Source organism: Octopus bimaculoides, chromosome 2 (genome assembly GCF_046866305.1).
Source record: "Octopus bimaculoides isolate indiv1 chromosome 2, ASM4686630v1, whole genome shotgun sequence".
NCBI lineage: Eukaryota > Metazoa > Mollusca > Cephalopoda > Octopoda > Octopodidae > Octopus > Octopus bimaculoides.
The window spans coordinates 94,383,241-94,406,408 of NC_142929.1; the positions used below are offsets into that span (position 1 = coordinate 94,383,241).

The 23,168-nt window shown below is 36.1% G+C and overlaps 1 protein-coding gene across 1 annotated transcript in view; it reads right to left on the reverse strand.

Moving 5' to 3' along the window:
* The window catches only part of LOC106874265 (chitotriosidase-1), a 35,661-nt gene that overhangs the window by 3,624 nt on the left and 8,869 nt on the right, over window positions 1–23,168 (reverse strand). Inside the window, exons 3-7 of the mRNA XM_089347191.1 lie at window positions 21,643–21,808; window positions 20,439–20,691; window positions 14,286–14,410; window positions 12,749–12,872; window positions 9,848–10,033 (exon numbers count right to left, since the gene is read on the reverse strand). Coding sequence (XP_089203317.1) covers window positions 9,848–10,033; window positions 12,749–12,872; window positions 14,286–14,410; window positions 20,439–20,691; window positions 21,643–21,808 — 854 coding nt within the window. The remainder of the gene's footprint in view (window positions 1–9,847; window positions 10,034–12,748; window positions 12,873–14,285; window positions 14,411–20,438; window positions 20,692–21,642; window positions 21,809–23,168) is intronic.

Here is a 23,168-nt window from a genome sequence, read left to right on the forward strand (position 1 = left end):
GACTGCATGTACGCTAGCTACAGCGTACATATCAACAGACTGCAAAAACACACGTAATACAGCCTTTAAGATGATCTACAGTTGACCTTTACCTGATATAATACGGAACAGTTTTTAAATTTTTTCTGGTAAAGCCACAGCTAGCATACGAATTATATGCTATTCATACCTTGAATAAACACACGCGCGCGCGCGTGCGCATATGCACACACGAAATCAAACTATTTTATTGCTAATTCTGTAAACATTTTCCCTTTCGATAATCACTAGTTTTCATACATATCTATATTCAAAAGTTTGCTGGGGCCTCTTTTAACAGAGATCCACTTTAGAAATTTTCATATGAAATAAACTCATAGAGCATATCTGTAGAAGATTACCTTATGCACAGATGTTCTAAAGGATTTTGAAAAATAAATCTTTTACGAAATATTACATATGAATTTTTATAGAGTGATGTTAACAAAGATTTTTTTTCATATAAATTTATATTTATGCTCACGTATTCATATATAGTCGTGAGTGAAGTCAATGATTTCTGCCAGATTGTTTTCAGCAGCACTCAAACAGATCCAGTCAATGTGTTTATAAAATAAGGTATATTCACAATGAAATCTGTTCGTTGACAATCGGGATCAAGTAACTCCAATTAGCCCATCGGAGGTCTCACCGCGTAGATTCCAATACTACCGGCGACGAAATATACAAACATATAATACATACATGATACATACATGCATATACATACATACATACATGCATACATGCATACATACATACATACATACACACACACGCACACAAATATATATATATATATATATATATATATATATATATATATATATATATATATATATATATATATATATATATATATATATATATATTACATACATGCATATATATGTACACATATAATAATATACAAGGTGGGTCAAAAATCATAAGATAGGCTTAATACGCTCCGGAATTGTCAAAGACATGCTTCAATTTTCATACAATTGAATAAAATAAACGAACTAATGATGAATACACACGCACTTCAATAAAATAAATAAATAAATAAATAATAATGATAATAATAATAATAATAATAATAATAATAATAATAATAATAATAATAATAATAATAATAATAATAATAATTAGAATAATAATACAACCCAGCAGGACAACTGAAAAATAATTCTCAAAGACCGGAATATCTACAATTTCCTGTGAGTATTTAAAATTTCCTTCAAAATAAGTTAAGAAACTTACATATCTATACAGTGGTCATGGAGTGTTACTACCTGAGCAACCCCGTGAACGAAGGTGGTGTTCATCTTAGGGGATACCGATAACGTAAGTATGATCAATGGAGAGAAAGAGGATTGCTTCAACTTACGGAACAGAGATTATGGGATCAAGTTAGAGTAATAAGAAAAAAATCTTTAGTTCACGAAAGTAGAGCTTGAAGCTATCAAAAGACAGGTATTGGAAAACAGCAGCAGAGGGAACGATGAAAATACAGTTCCTACTGATAAAAGTAATCTCATAGAAGAAAAGAGAGGTGAAATCTCTAATAAACCACAGGAATGGAAGACAAATAGATGGTTTCGAAGAAGACAATAAAACTAATGGTGACATGACAGATAGGCAAAAGTCAATCTACGACAGAATAAAGGCAAGGCTACAGGAGAACGATAGCAACATTATTTGCAACCTTAAAAAGGTTGAGTGGTAGAAATTGAACCAAGAAACGAAAAATGTCAATGAAATTCTCTAATACATCAGAACAAAAACATCACAGGAACAAATAATTTGATCAGGGCAGTAAGTATTATAGTAGCAGAAAATGTGGGTGTTCATGTTAAGAAAAAGAAATATAATGGGAGTGACAAAAGAAAAGATCCATGGTGGAAAAAAAGAATACAGGCAGGTTTAGATATGCTCTCGAAAGGCATTTCTTGTTAGACCGAAAAGAAAAGGGGGAGCTTTAAAGCGAACAAAAATACGGCACTGAACAAGAAATATAATATTGAAAGAAAGGACCTGAAAGTGGTAATGGAGGAAGTGAAACAGCACCTCGTTGCAAAGAAAGTAAAGATGGTAAGATACAACCAAAGAATGAATGGTTACCACCAGAATAGGTTATTCATAGTAGACCAGAGGAGATTCTACAAAGAAATAAATGGAGAGTGTACAGATGAAAAGTTGATACCAGATAATAATGGAAGTCAAAGGTTTTGGAGCAAAGACAAGGAGCACAAGAAGGATGCTGAATGGTTGCAAGAACTGAAACAAACAGTAGTTTGACCAAAACAGGCAGAACTAGCCATTTCAGATCGGGAAGTGAAGGAAATCAGCGAAAAAATGAGAAAATGGAAGGCCCCGGGGCCAGATGGAGCTCAAGGTTACTAGATCAAAAGATTTGATGAACGTCATGCACAACTCAACACCTTGTTAAATGCCGACCAAGTAACACCAGAGTGGCTGACAATGGGTAGGACAGTGCTGTGCTTGAAAAACATCGAAAAAAGCAATACGGTAGACAATTATAGGCCAATATCCTGCTTATCACTTATGTGGAAATTATTGACTGGAATTATCGTAGAGTCAATGTACGGACATCTGGAAAAAAATGGAGTCCTGCCACATGAGCAGAAGGGTTGCAAGCGTAAGTGCAGAGGTACCAAGGACCAACTCCTTGTAGACAAAACTGTACTTAGAGACTGCAAGAGGAGGAAAACTAACTTAGCCATGTCATGGACCTCAAACTTTATGGTAAAGAGGAATCCTAAGTCAGTTCTCTCGTTCATACGGTGTATACTTTTATCAGAATGGATTCCGGACTGAAAAAGTGTGGTGTGAAGAGAGGCAGAATCAAATGTAGGGTTGGGCTAGCGATACCGTCGTGGGAGATTATGAAGCAGATAGAAGAGACGGACTATAAGTACTTGGAGATTTTGGAAATGGATAAACTGATGGAGAAAGAAATGACAGAAAAATTTAAGGTGGAGTACTTGCGCAGACTGAGACTGATCCTTAAGTCGAAATTAAACAAACGGAACAAAATTGAAGCTATCAAGGGCGGTTTCACTCCTTAGATATGGAGCAGGGGTAATCGCACGGACAATAGACGAATTAAACAGCTTAGAAAGAAAGACAAGGAAGTTGCTGACTTTGATATGGGATACTCCACCCAAAAAGTGACATAAACACTGTATGAACCAAGAAAAAGAGAGGGAGGAAGACTGATTGGATGCGAACACAGCATTAGAGCAAGAAAACAACATAGCATGGAATGTAAAAAATGCTACAAAATGCTGCTATTGGAAGTAAGAAGGCCAGGCTTGTGTAGGATGGAAGATTGCAAAGATAAAGCACTGTGCAAGTACTTGAGAATGAATGAATGAAACTGAAAATAGGTGGATAAAGAAAAGAATGCATGGACAATTTCATAGGGATGTTGAAGAAAAGACAGACAGAGAAAAAAGATGGCTATGGATGACTAGAAGTGAAACCGTAAACGGAGGCTCTAATCCGTGCTGCCCAAGAGCAAGCATTAAGAACCAATTACATCAAATACAGAATAGACAACACAGCAGAATGTGATAAGTGCAGAATTTGTGGACAAAATGGTGAAACCATATGGCATATTACCAGTCAATGTGCGCCACTAGCCCAGAAAGAATATAAGAGACGTCATGACAATATAACAAGGATTGTCCATTGGACACTTATGGACTTGACAGAGCAAAAAAGTGGTGCAAACATCAACCCGAAGGCATCATCGAAAATGATAATGCAAAGATCCTATGGGATTTTATGATTCAGTGCGACCATGAGATAGAGAATAGGAAGCCAGACATAGTGTTAATTGAGAAAGAAAGCAAACAATGCTGGATCATAGATATAGCATGCCCAGCTGACAACAAGGTATGTGATGAGGAAGAAAGAAAAGACGATAAATATGATAGGTTAGCTTGGGAGGTTAAGCAGTTGTGGTCGATGAAAAAGGTCGTAGTGGTACCAATAACTGTCGGAGCCCTGAGAACAGTGCGTAAAACTCTTGAGAAGTACATGGAACAAATAGGGGCTGCAATAAGGGTGGAGCACTTGAAGAAAACAGCACTGCTTGGAATTGCTCCAGTTGGTGCTCGAAAAATAAGGGGTGTTACCTTAGTTCACTGGTAGTGAACAATTGGCACCGCAGTAAATCTCCAGCGTTAGAAGCTGTGCAAAAACAACAACAACAATAATAATAATAATAATAATAATAATAATAATAATAATAATAATAATAATAATAATAATAATATAAATAATGAATTTTCTACTAAAGCATAAGACCTGGAATTTGAAGGCAGAGGACTAATCGATGACATCGACCTCAGTGCGTAACTGGTGTTTATCTTATCGACCTCGAAAGGATGAAAGATCTCGGTTGAATTTGAACTCAGAACGTAGCGGCAGACGAAATACTGCTAAGCATTTCGCCCGGCGTGCTAACAATTCTGTCAGCTCTCCGTCTTGAAGAAGAAGAAGAAGAAGAAGAAGAAGAAGAAGAAGAAGAAGAAGAAGAAGAAGAAGAAGAAGAAGAAGAAGAAGAAGAAGAAGAAGAACAACAACAACAACAACAACAACAACAACTGCCCTGATGCAGTACCAGACAGTGTCTCTCATGGCATCTGATCTTAATTGTTTGGAAATGTTATCTTGTACATTGTTTTGTCTTGGTGTAATTTGCTTGACCTTAACCAACTGAGCATGTCCCTTAGTGGCTGATGATATGTGCATCTCTGATCACGTGCAGAATTAGTGGGGGAGCATCATATCCATGTGTTGAGAGGAATTCTTTGGGGTTTAGATAATTTACCTTTGGAAACATAGGTGTTTTGTTCAGCATCCTTAAACAACCCTTATTCAGGGACCTTTTGAGCGGGATGGGCTACTCGACCCGAAGAAAATTTTAACTGGGTCCCATCTGCAAGGTTATGCGCTGTTTATCTTGCTATGAGATCATTATGTCGCGTACATATGGTTGTGATGCATGTGGCTGGTGTACCCTTATCAGACGGGTAGTCATGATGGGTATACTGGGCTTCGTATATTTTACCCCAGTGTCACTTTGATGGCATGCACTGCTCTGTCACTCAATAATAATAATAGTACTACTACTACTACTACTACTACTACTACTACTACTACTACTACTACTACTACTAATAATAATAATAATAATAATAATAATAATAACAACAACAACAACAACAACACCCACAATAATAATAATAATAATAATAATAAATGGCATAGAAAACCTCTCAATGGCAAATACCCAAAGAGAGCGAATAATGCAGATATTGACAAAGCCCTTACCCACCAATGGTTAATGGCCTCTGGCTTGAAATCAGAAACAGAGGGGTTTATCATAGCAGCCCAAGATCAATGCCTACCTACAAAGAACTACCAGGCCAACATATCAAAGAACGGCAGCTCCCCATTATGTCGTATATGCCAACAACAAAATGAGACCATCGATCATGTTGTCTCCATGTGCAGTCTGCTTGCGCCTACAGAGTATCTCAACAGGCATGATAGAGCTGCACAATATATTCACTGGGTAATATGCAAAAACCTGGACTTGCCCCATGATAAAAACTGGTGGGAACACAAACCACCCCCAGTACTTGAAAATGATCACATTGCACTCCTCTGGAACTTCACCATTCAAACTGACAGAAAGATAGACGCAAATAGGCCAGACATCATACTGAAAGACTTCAGACAAAAATCATGCCTCCTCATTGATATGACTGTCCCAATCGATATAAACGTATCTGTCAAGACCTACCAAAAACTGAGCAAATATAAAGATCTTGAAATAGAAATTAGCAAAATGTGGAATCTGAAGACGAAAGCAATACCTATTGTCATAGGTGCCCTGGGAATGACAGCGAAACGGGCTGATTACTACCTAGATCAGATTCCAGGAAACCCCAAAATGGCTGAAGTTCAAAAGATAGTGTTCATGGGAACTGCCCATATCCTACGTAAAATACTGTCTATGTGATCTCAAATTTTAAAGCAAACACATAATTTTCTTATGGTTTCTTAAACATTCACTTGAACAAAACTGTACAAATCCAAATATATGGTACCCTAGGCATAACACCTACATGAACTTCTATCTTGTTGTCTCTTGAGGTCTCTGGGTGAGACTTGGATCCAACTTGTACAAATGCAAAACAAAAGTCAAACATAAAATAATAATAATAATAACAACAATAATGATTTCTTTTATTGGTCACAAGGACCCAAGACATGGGGGACAATATCGAAGAACGAGTTACAGCATAAAAATAAAACTTACAAAAACATGTGGGGTTAACATCAATCAAGGAGAGATACTACCACATTAAAGGATATAACAGGATATGTAATAGAAAGTAGAGAAATTAATAATAAATAAATAGATAAATAGAATCCTCAATATCGGGGCAGTCCACTTACGGTAATCCGGGGTAAGCCCCACACGAAGGTCCCCGATTACTCTGCTATCTCCAAAGCATGAGAAAGTGCTCTTTTCCAGTCTCTTTCCTCCTGCTTAGAAAAACATATACAGAATAGTTCCATTCAGTCTCACCAGTCTTGCCACTGTCGACCACTTTTAGATAAACACACTAGAAGGCAGCACCTCCCTCTCTGCCCTCACCTTCCTCTTTAAATTATATCTGAAGAAATTGATGAGGGCTTGACCAGATAGAAACGTGCCTGTCTTAAAACCTTTCAGATGGGTCCACCTCACAACCTCTTTTGCTACAGCCACTAAGCAGAGAAAAATTTGCCTTTCATCTCTGCTAAGGGAAGATGGTGCATTGATCCTCACTATACACTTGGCAGACAGCTGAGTTCATCTTACACATGACAACAGCTGCTCCATACAATCCCACAACTCTCTAATGCATGGACACTGAATTATTGCATGCAGGATGGTTTCATCCTCCTTCAAGCACCTTGTGCAGGTTCAGCTGTTGGCACTTCCATGCCTGAAGAGCTTGTCTCGAACGGGCAATGTCCCTCTGTAGACTTTTGGAAATTGTCCATGATCTTCGACACCATGACAGTGATGTCATCCGCGTATGCATACACAACTCTCATGTAACTTAGTTCCAGCGGGATAACCCTCAATTCCCCATCCTTCACAGCAAGGGTTCTAAAGCTAAAATATATAAAAAAAGCGGGGTGAAGGGGCATCCTTGGCGTACCAAGCGTTCAATTCTGAACGGTTCCGAGAGGTGGCCATTCAATTTGACAACCGAACAGATGCCACTATATATTGTGGTGATCCAGCCCCTGAAGACGGAATCGAAACTGACAGCTTTTAGGACAGACACCAGATAGCGATGGTCCACCCTGGTCCAAATTGACTAGTGCCCCTCTAAAACCAGAATAATAACTTAATGTAAATAAAATATCAAATATGTTGTTGTGTGAGAGCATGGATTACTCTTGGAACGGTTCGCAGTGAAGAGTGGAGTTTTGCATGTGTGTGTGTGTGTTTGTGTGTGTGTCATGCATGTGCGCACGCACGTACGCGCATGTATGTCTAATAAATTATCCAATATTTGTCTGTTTGTCTATGTCATTTTTATTTCCTCTGTCTATCGATGAAGACGCCTTTATCAAGGCACTTTTATTGATGGAAGAGTGATATTACAGTGATAAAGACCTCGTGCTCAGACCTGTTTGTGTCTGAGGAACTATGCAATTTGCGTAGTTTTTTCTGTTGATCATCGCTACTGAAATTGCAAGTTTTTCAGTAAAAATAGAGCTAACATTCAATATTATTTTATTTAAGAGTTTGTGATATCTGTGCGCGCTATACATTACCATTAGCACTAAGAGTAATCTAGCATATCATAACACACACACACACACACACACACACACACACACACACACACACATGCATACATACATAAAGCTAAAGAATACCTATACTGAACTATTGAGAAATCTACAGTTACTCTATGCTGATTACAAGTTAAGGTTTATAACTGTAACTATTGGGGCCCATGGATATGTAACTCACTGCCTGAATACCAATCTTGAGAAATTAGGCTTCTCAAACCAGAAAGGAGAAAGCTGATTCGAGGAGTACAGACTCAAGCCATCACTAGAACAGTAAAAATATGTAAAACTTTCCAATATATACTTTTTTTTATCTATGGAACTACTATGACAAATATGTAGTTGATAATTATATTTTCCTTCATGCTTCAGATATTTCCATATTGAAATCTAATTACCATGATATGTATTATCAATTGTATATTTAAGTCTTCTTTCATCAGCTGAGTGGCTTTTTCTTAGTCACATTTGAACGGAACGTATATAATCATACAAACTCAGTGAAAGAGCCATCAATTTATTTATCAAAAGATTTGCTATATTTTAACTTCGAGACGATTTCATTTATTGGAATATATTTGTTTTTCATTGCAGAAAAATCCTTTTTCTATCTCTTCAGAACTCAGAGCAATGGTTTTAATGATATTCTAAGCCCTTTGTACTACCGTTAGAATATAATCATTATGACAATTTCAGGCAACACTTTCTGTATAATCGCGAACATCATTATAACAAATTTTTATGGTAACTTGTTTAAAGAATTGATATGATATTTCTTCGGCTACTTTACAGGGAATAAACACTTCATCAATATACCAAGAATATGGGTTAACAATGTTTATCTCTTCGTGAATTTTATTGTTAGTTATTTGAGGATTGATTACTACTTCATTTTATGTTACCACAATCTACTAACTTTAGTTTCGTATTCTTAATTACTGTATTGAGCTCCTTGGTAAAAAAAACAAAGACTTACATATCTCTTATCTTTAATGAACACAGTATACCGAAATGTTTGAGGAGAAATTGCTTAATGTGTCTTCCTTTCATTTGTACTCGTACTTTAAGAAATTCGAACGACTCGTGATATATTTAATTCTTTCTTCTTCTTAGCTTGAAGAGCATTTGAAGGTAAGAAATCTCTCCTGATATATCGATCATAAGCCGCACCGCTTCGTGTGACAGTAATTAATTCCGGCCGCACAAGACTAATCGCACATCAACCGATAATTTGAATGCCGTTTTCAGAAATATAACTTCATACTTTTTGGACCGTGAGCGATCGAGTTAGTTTTCATACCTGACGAACCGAAACGACGCAGATACGCATGCATCCTATGATCTAATGATGTCATTCATACCTCCAAAATAAAATTTTTGTTTTCACAAGTCTAAGTGGAGAAGTTTCTCCCGCGACAGTTCGTGCAGCATTTGGTCTTATCACGACTGACACGATCGAATGTGTCATACATGACTTTATGTGACAATATTTCATCCAAAGTTGTTTCATGCGGCATTAATCACTAACACACATTTATGTATGTATGTATGTATGTATGTATGTATGTATGTGCGCATGCATGTATTTTTATGTGTGTGTGATGAAATCTAGACAGAATTTTTTTCTCTATATAATTCCGCAGCGGACACATTTTCTCATTCTGGTGTGCAGGAGCGCGTAAAAAAGAAATTCTCTCTCTTACGCGCGCGCACACACAAACACGCACACACAAACACGCACACGCGCACGCACAAACACGCACACGCGCACGCACACACACACACACGCACGCACGCGCACACACACACACACACACACACACACACACACACACACACACACACACACACACACACACACACACACAACTGAATGTAAGAAAATGTATACAATACTTTCGCATATGCGAGCGGATGTGCAGTTGTGAAATGGTGTGTAACTTACCTCATAATATGCAAGATAACCAGGCTCTCTTGTATAAATTCCACCTGGAGACGGACCAATTGCTGGGGCTGACGGACCGTAGATCATTCTGCTTGCAAGCGTAAAACCACGTCCAAATGTAGGAATGCCTATGTTTAATTTACTTGGTGGGATACCCTTTGAAGTCCAGTACCTAGCAGCCCAATTCTGTGACACAACGGCAATACAGGAAAATAAAGTAGTATTTTTTAAAAGGTTGCTTTAATTTTCTTACTATTAAATAATTTAATTCAGCACATTAATTGCAGGACAAAAATCAACGTTATTTACTTCATAGCTATGTATGAGAACGTGGAGGCGCAATGGCCCAGTGGTTAGGGCAGCGGACTCGCGGTCATAGGGTCGCAGTTTCGATTCCCAGACCGGGCGTTGTGAGTGTTTATTGAGCGAAAACACCTAAATCTCCACGAGTCTCCGACAGGGGATTGTGGCGAGACCTGTTTTACTCTTTCACCATAACTTTCCCTCACTCTTTCTTCCTGTTTCTGCTGTACCTGTAATTCAAAGGACCAGCCTTGTCACACTGTGTCACGCTGAATATCTCCGAGAACTGCGTTAAGGGTACACGTGTCTGTGGAATGCTCAGCCACTTGCACGTTAATTTCACGAGCAGGCTGCTCCGTTGACCAGAAAACAATGGGTTAAGATTTGCTTGACAATGTTGAGAAATGTGCATTCGGTTTCGAATCCGCTTGCCTATTCTGTAGCTAGTTGCATGTTGCTTGTATTTTTAACTTGTGTAGGTTACTACGTTCATGTCAAGCAAGTAACTTGCTAGAAATAGCAGTCAAATCTCCCTTAAAATGCTCCTAACTATCTTAGAAAATAAAAGAGACACTGGGCAGTGTTATTCTAGATATGCAAAAAGATGAAATGGTTTTAGTTGGAACCCATCCTATCGTAGTTCTATTTGATTAATATTGACTGTTGGTTAAACAACATTTATTACTTTCTCATGAAACGTCTTACTGAATCCTGCTTGTAAAGACTAACTTAACAATTTTCAGCAATAGTTTGCAAGAGTATTTAATATTTGTGGTTAAATTTGCATATGTCCTACATTTATTAATACCGATATTTGAGATAGTTGCCTATTCATCAGTGCCAAGCAATCAGGGAAGGCTTTGAATGAACAAGAAAACTTTAAAGAATTAGAGGCTGCAATATATTTTGTTTTCTGAAAAAGTAAAAAGACGACGAGGTTATAGGGAAACCCATTCAGCCCGCCTCTTTCATAGAATATCCTTCAGGCAGTTGCTCGGGAAATTATATGTCTCTTTGAAACATCTGATTGGTACAGTGTTTGTAACCTGACAATAGTTTCATCTTAACACTCGGATCTAACAAAAGCTGGGACTTTAAATGGAATAAGAAAGGTGACTGATATCATATGTATTAAATCAATAAGTAGATTATGTTCACTGTTGAGGTATTATTGCTGGTATTACCAGCAAGTTATGATTATGTGCATATATACATACAGACATACATACAGTACTTCATTCCTTGCAAACCTCTCTGAGAGAAAGAAACTTGCTATTTCTATGTAATTACTGCTTCAACCATGGCCAGAAAAATACCTAAACAAATATCTCGAACAGTTATATACTATAATAAATAATTTACACATATGGAATGTGCACCAGCATGACCGCAGCCACTTGGCTGAAACACATAAATAAATAAATATAATAAACTAGCAGAGGCACCCGGCGTTGCCCGGGAATGAAATATGTTGTATAGGAATTTGTCATTCTTAATTCAATTTATTCTTCAATTGGGATACATGATGAAATTAATTCTTAATTCACAATACAAAAAATAATGATGATAATAACAATAACAACAACAACAACAACAACAACAGCAACAACAACAACAACAACAACAACAACAACAATAATAATAATAATAATAATAATAATAATAATAATAAACGAAAATACAAAATTTACCACTCTATGAAGGAAGATAAATTCTATCACATATGTTGAAGGTGTCAAACGTATTCAGCCAATCTTGATCAAGACGCTTACGTCTTTCCTCTGAGGATTGGCGAAGTCTTGCAGCAACTGTTTGCTCCTGGTTTCTTTTTCTTAATCTTATCTCTCGCTGGCCTATTGTCTCATTGGCAACTCTGGCAGATTGTTTTAGTCTTGCATTCTTTAAACGTTTTTCTCTTTCCTTTTTTAACTCTTGGCTCTTGCGGATTGCATTTTGTTCTAACCGTTTTTTCCGTGCCTATTGTGACTCATTGACCCTGCGTGCAGCAGATCTCCTTCGGTCAGATTACAAACACATGTCTTTGCTATCGTTGTGCAGCGGTCTCTAGTGACTTTACTCTAACTACCTTCGTCTCTCTCTCCCGCTATTCCTCTCTCTTTCAACTTCTATAGAAACTTGTTTTCTCTCTGCGTTTCTTTCTTTCTTCTCTGTCTTATTCTCTTTCTGTGTTTCTCTCGCTCACACATATTTAATCTATTTCTGTTTCTTTCACTCTCTCTCTCTCTCTCTCTCTCTCTCTCTCTCCCTCCCTCTCTCTCTCTCTCTCTCTCTCTCTCTCTCTCTCTCTCTCTCTCCCTCCCTCTCTCTCTCTCTCTCTCTCTCTCTCTCTCTCTCTCTCTCTCTAACTCACTCACACACTTACACTATTTGCATTTCTCCCTCTGTCGAAAAACGTGACGAATGAGGAGATAGAGGAGGAGAAAGAAAAAGCCACTTCCTCACTTTGCTTCTCTGTTTCTTTCTCTCCCCTCTCACTCCCTCATTGGCATTATGCACAAACATACAAACACAGACATCTGCTAATATATATATAGATAGACTGAGGGGCTTTAGACAAGTAAATAATAATATACTTACCACATTTGAATAGGACTGTGGAGGTTTCTCATTCAATCGTTGAAACAAAGGGGAATTATGGCCCGTATTCTTCTCCCATGCACCATGAAAGTCATAAGTCATCATTGTGATAAAATCCAAGTTTCTATCGTTTATGTAAAAAATTAAGAGAAGTTGTGAAATTAATCTCTACATCACAAACATTAAAACTAGAACATTAAAACAGTGTTCTAGTACAAAACCTAACAATGTTACAACACAGTATTACATAGAAGTAAACAATATCAACACATTAGAGAACTAGAATGACATTCTGCTCTTTACCAGTCTGTCAACAAATCATTTCTCCACTGCAACACGTCACAAGAGAACATGTCAATATCAAAACGTTATAAAAAAAAAACCGCTATTCGTTTTGCATCAGGAAGAATTATTGTTTCTGATTTATGCACAAAGGCAGCAGTCTTGAAGGGAGTGGGTTTAGTCGAACTCACAGTCTCCAGTACTTGACTGCTGTTTTATTTTATCGACGCCGAAGGCATTAAAGCAAAACTGACCTTGGTGGAGATTGAACTAAGCGAATAAAAAACCGGAACAAATACCGTAAAGCATTTTCCGACCCTCGAACGATTGCCGTCTTATAGACGAGAAATAACGATTTAAAAATTTTGGCACAAGACCAGAAATTTCGGGGAAGGGGATAAGTCGATTACGTCGACCCCAGTGCTCAACGGCTACCTATTTTATCGAACCCGGTAGGATGAAAGGCTAAGTCGATCTCGGCGGAATTTTAACTCAAAACATAAAACGGACGAAATGCCGCTAAGCATTTTGCCTGGCGTGCTAACGATTCTGCCGGCTTACCGCCTTAAAGACAAGAAATAATCATATCTGATAAAGTTATCCGTTTCTTCGATATCAAAAGGAACTTTAACTTATTATGTAATCTAGAAACAAAAAAAAGTAAAGAATATTCGTATTTGAATTTCAATGAGTATAACATACCCTTGTTTCCTGTTGATTCATCAACAATGATTTTTAACAATAGTTCATTTCTATAATTTATGAGGAGACAGCATTAAATATGTTAAATTCTAGGCAATTAATAATTTTTTAGTGCTAATGTGTGTGTGTGTATGTGTTATTTCTTTACTACCCACAAGGGGCTACACACAGAGGGGACAAACAAGGACAGACAAACGGATTAAGTCGATTATACCGTCCCCAGTGCGTAACTGGTACTTATTTAATCGACCCCGAAAGGATGAAAGGCAGAGTCGACCTCGGCGGAATTTGAACTCAGAACGTAGCGGTAGACGAAATACCGCTAAGCATTTCGCCCGGCGTGCTAACGTTTCTGCCAGCTCGCCGCCTTGTGTGTGTATGTGTGTGTGTGTGTGCGTGTGTGTGTGTGTGTGTGTATGTATGCGTGTAAATGTGCACGAAAATCTATTGTTTTTCTTTCATTATTAGTTGTCACCTACCCATAACATATATGTTATTTCTCTCAGCAAACATTTGTGAAAACAATTGATACATAAAGCATCCATTAACTCACGCGTTAAGTATAGGAATATCATAAGCCGAATCTATGATATCTTTATCAGAACCTACAGCAGCTGATAATAATAGACGAGTTTTCCCAGTAGTTGTTGCTTCAAATTCAAATGCGCTTCTTGTTTCCTATTGGTTAACAAATAAAATAGTAAATTACATAACCTACGATATAATTGAGCGTGTATCTCCACTTCTCTCTCGATCTTTCTCTTTCTCCACCTCTGTTGTTTCACTCTCCAGACAAACGTATTAGAAGCAATGGGTCACTCTGATACTTCCCCCATGCTTCAATAAATTTAACCAATTTCTCAATTGTATATCGTTTATATATATATATATATATATATATATATATATATATATATATATATATATATAAAACGATATTTTTATTTAATGAAAAAAGGCCGACCTGTGTTTACTTTATGCAATTAATCTATTTAAACTTAGATTGCTAGAAAAATTTGCTATTAAACAAACCATTTATCACCTGTGGATTTTCTGCGGATAACCTTTAGCTTATTCAAATTCATGAAATGAGTTGCTTCAATAAGAAAAGGAATTTCAGGTGTTTTTCTTTTCTATCACCGGATATTCTTATATTTCTAATTCATTGAAAACATACAATGGTTTCAAATTTTTGTACAAGTTCAGTAATTTTAATGGAAAGATGAAATAGATTACATCATCTCTGTGCTCAACTATTACGTATTTTATCGACTTAGACAGTGGACTCAGTATGTAAAGTGGACTCAGTATGTAAAGAGCTGGAAGAAATGCTGTTATACATCCTTTCCATTTCGGTAACAAGTCTGCTCGATCGTCACCTTATAAAGCGATAGATAAACTGAATAGTTCTACTGCCACTATTACTAGAGATACAAACGCTGTCATTTTGATTCTTTTATATCTTGCATCTTAATAATCTACCTTCTCAGCTTTGAACTATTCCAAATTTACCCACCAATATATTTAATTTTTTTTTATTAGATTTAAGCTTGAAATTACTACTTCTTCATTTAGGTTTTATGCACTTTTTATTTTGTTTGTAAGTTATCCATTTATTATTCAATCCTATTAACCAACCTGCACTAAAGGAATTTATTTGGGTTGCGGAGCAGTTCTCTATACAGAATATTTGTTGCAAAACCAACCATGACGTTAAATTTCACTTTCTATTATGTTCTTAACTTTGTAACACGACAGAAATTCTTGATACCAATTAAAAGCAAGTCTTCAAAACATACTCCCATAAATAAAAACACTGGACCCCAATTAACAGTAGCCCTTCAAACATACGCTAATAAATTAAAGCACACAACCCATCATTATAAACAACATTTATCAATTGCACTATTTAACCCACACGAAGGTTACAGTTAGACTAGTGACATGGGTTCTTCCTTGGCGTCATCCTCTCCGGTGGCCATTGTCTACAACTAACCAGAGAGCTCTTTCAAATACTTTTTTATTTAATTTTTAGAATACCCTTTATTACACTTTACTTACTCATATATTTCTTTTTCCTTTCTTCACTTTTACCTTTATTCATCCAAATATTTGTCCACTTGATATACATACATATATACATACATACATGCAAACATACATACATACGTACATACATACATACATACATATATATGTATATATATGTATATATATATATATATATATATATATATATATATATATATATATATATATATATATATATATATATATATATATATATATATGTGTGGAGAATGGAGCAACAAATACAAGAAAAAGCAATACTGTTGGACTAGTTAGCCGCTGTTTTATTACAGGGGATGTAGGATGGGTGCTATTTAAGCTCATTCCTTACAGGAAGACTAACACAACTCCAACTAAAACGTAAGGCTTTCTTCACCTATCGCTACTATTACACCACCACATACATTAATACACCCACTAATCACTTCTACATTTCACACACCACAAACTCTGAACATACTCCTCAACATTCTGATGAGATCTGCCAAACCACTGGCTTGATTGAAACGTACGTAAATGACTATCGCATAACATAACACAATGACTCACTACATAACCTCAACCTCCACAATGACTCATTACATAACCTCCACGTAATAAAACAGCGGCTAACTAGTCCAACAGTATTGCTTTTTCTTGTATTTGTTGCTCCATTCTACACATAAATATAATTATAAACTACGGTTTAAGCAGTAAGTTACCTGCCTCTGGATGCCCTCTTCCCAAGACGGTACCCGTACAGGTGATCCTCAGGAGTGCCTCTGGATTTAAACATCCCCTGGTTGCTTGGATGCTTCAGACTACCCCTGAAGGATCGAGGCAAGCCTATCACTTACCTATATATATATATATATATATATATATATATATATATATATATATATATATATATATATATATATATATACATATATATGTATGTATGTTTGCATGTATGTATGTCAAGTGGACAAATATTTGGATGAATAAAAGTAAAAGTAAAAAAGGAAAAAGAAATATATATATATATATATATATATATATATATATATATATATATATATATATATATATATATATATATATATATATATATATATATATATACATACCGTCATTCTATAACTGTTATTTCTGAAGAGCGCAGGGTTACATAATGGGGCTATTATCTAATACTCCGTTGACCCCCTTGTGTGAAACCGAGTGGTAAGATCGGGTGTAATGGATACATAATACTGTACACTTTGATTTCTGTCTATCTATCTATCTATCTATCTATCTATCTGTCTATCTGTATATGTATATATACAGATTGATAGATAGATAGATATGTATATGTATATGTATATGTATATGTATATATATATATATATATATATATATATATATATATATATATATATATATATATATATATATATATATATATATATATATATATATATATATATATATATATATATATATATATATATATTATTTAGGAGCAGACATGGTTGTGTGGTTTAAGAAGCCAAATTTACAATTTACAAACACGTGGTTTCGGGCTCAGTCCCACTGCGCAGCACCTTGGACAAGTATCTTCTGCTATAGTTCCGAACCAATGCTTTGTGAGTGAATTTGGAAGGTAGAAACTACGTGAAAGCCCATCATATGTGTGTATATGTCTATATGTATATATACATGTGTGTGTGTGTGTGTGTGTGTGTGTGTGTGCGTGGAATATCTTTGTGTCTGTGCTTGCCTCTCATCCCGCTTGACAACCCGTATTGGTTTGTTTACTTAGCGGTTCAGCAGAAGAGGCGATAGATTAAATACCGTTTTTAAAAAGAAAAACCAAAAGTTCTGAGGTTGATTTTTCGACTAAAACTCTTCAAAGCGCTTCTCCAGTGTGACTGCAGTCCAATGACTGAAAATAAATATATTTGTATTGTTTTTCCTCTTATTTATCAATTAATTAATTAGTTTACTTTATACATTTATCTTCACTTTAATTCATATAATGTTTACAATTCAACCTTTCACCAACTAGCCGACCGACCGACCGACCGACTGACCAACCGACCAACCGACCAACCAACCAACCAACCAACCAACTGGCCACATCCACAAATGCTAATCAATTAGCTTTGTCTAAACCCACTTAAATACAAATGTATTTAAGTCAAGGATTACCACAGCTGCTCTACCCTGATGAATTTTTCAGAGTCCATATTAATATGTCATGTACTTGATATATTGGATTACTTTAATTGTGGTTCTTTCCGTTTCTGATGGAATCTCCAACTGAATTTATACATACATACATACATACATACATACATACATACATACATACATACATACATCTCTGTTGGTTTCAATGATGTGTATGCAGCAGATCGATCAACTGAAGCACCTGCAAGTAGTCGAGTATTCCACAGACATATTTCTTAACATATTACTCAACCCTAATACCCGGGTGAAATCAATATGACATTGTGGGCAACATAGTTGACTCACGAAGTTGCAGGTTCAATCTATCAGATAGGCTTTTAACCAGTTTCTGCGAAACCAATTTTACTTACAATGTTAGGTTGAATGGAGGTTATGATAAAAAATATTTGTCCAACATGCCATGCAGTGGAATCAAACCCAGGACTTTATGTTTCCATAACGAAGTTCTTATCCATGATACGTCAACTTTATACTAATTAAACACATACAAACATATATAAACATACGTACATATACACGTACATGTGCCTATACATACACACTTATAAACATCACCCCCCCCCCCCATATATATATATATATAAAGACACGCACATATATTTACATACATATACATATAAATATACTAGAGGTACCCAAAAGAAACCTGAATTTTGCAATACATACATTCATACATATGGGCGTCTTTATTTCAGTGTACGAAGGGTACCCAAAATTTGTGCCTCACTTGCTCTGGAAAATCAAAAGCAGTCACGACTGAATGCGTATCGTGAACTGAAAGAACAGTTGGAAGCTAATCCGAACCTTTTTCGTCGGTCATCGCTGGCTACGAAAGCTGGTGCTACGGCTACGATCCGGAATGTCACCACGCCTCCAAAAAGTGTGTCAAGTGAAATCCAATGCCAAGACGATGCTGATTTGTTTCATCAATGCAAAAGGAATTGTCCACACAGTATTTGTTCCTCCTCGTCAAACTGTTAACCAGACATTTTACTTGGCAGTTCTGAAGAGTTTGTGAGACACGACGCGATGAAAACACCCTGCACTGTGACAAAGTGAAGACAATGCACCTTCGCACACCGCCTTGAATGTGAAACAGTTTTCTCCAAAAATAAAATGACCCCGTTTACCCACCCTACCTATTCACCCAATCTTGCTCCTTGCGTAACTTGCATTTGTAATTGACACGTAAAGGTTTTCTTGGATGGGTATAGTCTACTGATTAGGAATCTAATGGATATATTCAATTTTTCTATTACCCTAAATCTAAGTTTCATTTCATCTAAAACATTTTCAAATCTGTAAGCTAGTTCAACCCTATGGGTATCAACGAACATTACGCCTTGGAAATTGCTGTTGCCATCATCAGAATAGAAAGATAACATCAACAAAAACAACTACATCAACAAGAAATACATGTACACGTAGCTATATGTGCATGTGCGTGCATATAGTAAAAATGAAAGTAGAAACCAAAACAATACAAACAATGAGGGCAACAAAACTCGCTTACACACAGGGATAAAAACACAGCCACACAACTCCAATTAAAATTACAAACACACACGGTTTATACATGACATCAAAACACGAAGATACTATTTACATTTTGAGAAGTTAATAGAGAGCGAGGAATGAGTGTATAACTAGCATAGAGTGATAATACCATAGTTTGACGAAAGGATTTTGAAAAACCGCTTACTTAATCGATTGATTATTTAATTAATCAGTCGTTTAATTAAAATGAAATAAGCAAATTACAAGTGCAAGTGTTTTGTCAGCAGGCAGACCTTCCAAAAGTATGACAATGTTTACTTTAATACACGATTTTACATCAAGAATCATGCAAAACAAATACAAAAACTAAGCAAATTTTATGGCAAAGGCCGTTAATACAAGGGAGATAATCATTTCTTTGCAACATTAGAGGGGATTAGAAATTTGAATTTGAAAGAAAAAAAAGCTGATTTAAATCACGATAATAAAACATAAAATTAAATCTGTAAAAGTGTATTAAAAATGTTTACATATAGGCGCAGGAGTGGCTTTGTGGTAAGTAACTTGCTTACCAACCACATGGTTCTGGGTTCAGCCCCACTGTGTGGTACCTTGGGTGAATGTCTTCTGCTATAGCCTCGGGCCGACCAAAGATTTGTGAATGGATTTGGTAGACGGAAACTGAAAGAAGCCCGTCGTATATATATATATGTGTGTGTGTGTGTGTCTGTGTTTGCCCCCCCCCCCCATCGCTTAACAACCAATGCTGGTGTGCTTACGTCACCGTAACTTAGCGGTTCGGCAAAAGAGCCGTTAGAATAAGTACTAGGCTTACAAAGAATAAGTTCTGGGGTCGATTTGTTCGACTAAAGGAGTGCTCCAGCTTGGCCGCAGTCAAATGACTGAAACAAATAAAAGAATATAAGAATATAAACAATTTTACCGCAATAAGCTCAGCGAAATCGTATTTATCTCCTGCAGGACTACCTTTTGATGTCGGGTACATCCAGTGGAAGTCTAGGCCGTCAAAGTTGTGTTTGCGTAGATATTGGATCGCATTATGTGTAAATTCTATTCTGTTTGAAGTTTGTGAAGAAACTTTAGTGAAAGCTTTCGATCCGACACCCCATCCGCCGACTGCCAGCAAAACTTTCAGATTTGGATTTCTGCTCTTCAAATTAATCATTCTTTGGTAGCTGTCAATAATAAATATTTTAAATAATAACTCCTCATCCTCATCCTCATCCTCATCCTCATCCTCATCATCATTATCATCCTCCTCCTCCTCATCATCATCATCATTTTAGAGGTGGACTCACAGTATCATTAGAACAACAGCCAAAATGCTTTGTGGAATTCTTTCCAGTTCTTTGTATTTTGAGCTCAAATCCCGTGAGAGAGAGAGGTACAGATATGGATACAACATCCATAGCCTCACTCGTTCTAAACACTGCACTCGGATGTACGCTATTAAGAGATACAAAGGAACAGAAGCTGTCACGTTCTGAACGAATCCACCTTGTCTGTTTCCGTTGTAACCACCTCGTGTGTGTGTGTGTATTTATCTATTTTTTATACTAGAGTATTACGGAGAATACAGCATGTTCATACTGTCGTACTGATCCAATACGATTCATTTGTACAAATTGAGGGTGTGCAGTATGGCCCCCCCCCCCCCAGTTAGGCAAAAGGATGGTTTGACTGGAAAAAATAAATGTGTAGGTCACGTCTAACCCTTCTGCTGGTTACCTGTTCCCCCTATATTTCTTCGATAACAGCTTGAGGCTACATAACAACAACGCTCTTACACTCACCATCTTTACTATCATACATTATTGCTGATTATACTTTACGCTCAATACCACTTCTTCATTATGCTAATGCCGGTTGTATTTTACATTCGGCATCCTCACTGACTATCAATCCTGCTATAAACGAAATACTAGTCCTGCCTTTTATTCTTAGTTGTTTAAATCAATTTTTCAAATTCTCTGTTTCTTATCCTGGAAATCCATAACTGTGTTCCAAAATTATTCCAAAGCAATCCAAAGTACAATTTATGAATTTTCAATTTTTCTTTATATATATTTTCATCATGGAACACGATAAGGATATTTCAATGAATAGAAATGCTTGGGATTACTTACTACATTTCATCATTCAGTTCAATTGGTGCGAGTTGGTTTCCGTTCAATTTTGCGTAAGCATATATCACATGAGTACACAAATATGGGTCAACATTGTCGGTTGTGAATCTACCTAGACCAACTCTATACTGAGCCCAGTTGCTATAGTAACATACAAGACGTTTGCCTACAAAACAACAAAAACAAGGATAAGTGATTAAAAATATTTCATAGACTAGTACTTTTTCCTTTTATTTACTCGAAACTGCATCCCTTTGAAACTCTCTTCTCGACATTCTTCCTCTATCAAATGACTGTATTACGCTGTATTACTCACACCAAGTTTCTCGATTTCATAAACTAGGATAACATAATAAGGTTGTGGTCACAGACTTTACTTATCAGATTAAATATATACAATAGCTAAAATTGGATCATTTCTAATATAATATATTATATTTATATATAAGAAAAGGAGCATTAGATGATTACAGTTAAATCAAGAAATTTGCCTTTCGTATAAAAAAAAAAAAAGAATCATTTTTGCTGTATTTTTATTTTAAGAGAAAAGTCCTCTCTGAATTTATCAAACCTATTACTTGCACAGCCTCTTATTTCAATATCTTTTTCTCTGTCTTCTATTTACCTTTTTGTTCCTTGTTAATCATTTTTTCGGAGAGACAGACGAACGAGAGATTTACGTTCTATTTTGCATCTCTATATCTTTCTGTAATTTCATTTCCAATTTAAGATATTTAATTTTTTGTTCATTTTAGTTCATTTTAATTCATACACTTTGTGTGCATAACACCTGACATATTTATTGTATTTATATGAGTATATCCACACCCACACCCACACACACACACATGAACATATGTAATTTTAAGCATATATATACATATGTATATATATATATATATATATATATATATATATACAGAGAGAGAGAGAGAGAGAGAGAGAGAGAGAGAGAGAGAGAGAGAGAGAAGGCTGGCAACAGGCTGTTTCCTGTTAAATTCCTTGACCTTGTTCTACGTTACGCTTAGGACCTGGCTTGGATCTTTTCCATCTCAAGCACAGATTAATTTTTTTTTTCGCTAAACACTTTCAAACTTTGGATACTGGTTGAATGTGTCACATAGAACAGGGTTTACCCTTAACGTTTTTGACAAAATTTTGTATTTTAGAAGTTATTTCGTGTTAAAGTTGTATTTGGGTAATTTTAACCAATCAATGACGTTTATTCAGCTGAAGAAAGTTACTGCTGCTGTTTGCGAACAACAACTTCCGGGTCGATTGACAAAACGATGAATCTTCCACGACAGAAAAATTTAAACTGAAAACCTCCCCTAACAAAATCCTTCTTTAATAACCAGGGATGTTTTTTATAGCAACATATATAAGAATGTGTTTATCTATCTATCTATCTATCTATCTATCTATCTATCTATCTATCTATCTATATATATATATATATATATATATATATATATACATTAATAATAGGCAGAAGTTACAGAGTGGCAAAGGCCAAATTCGTGTTT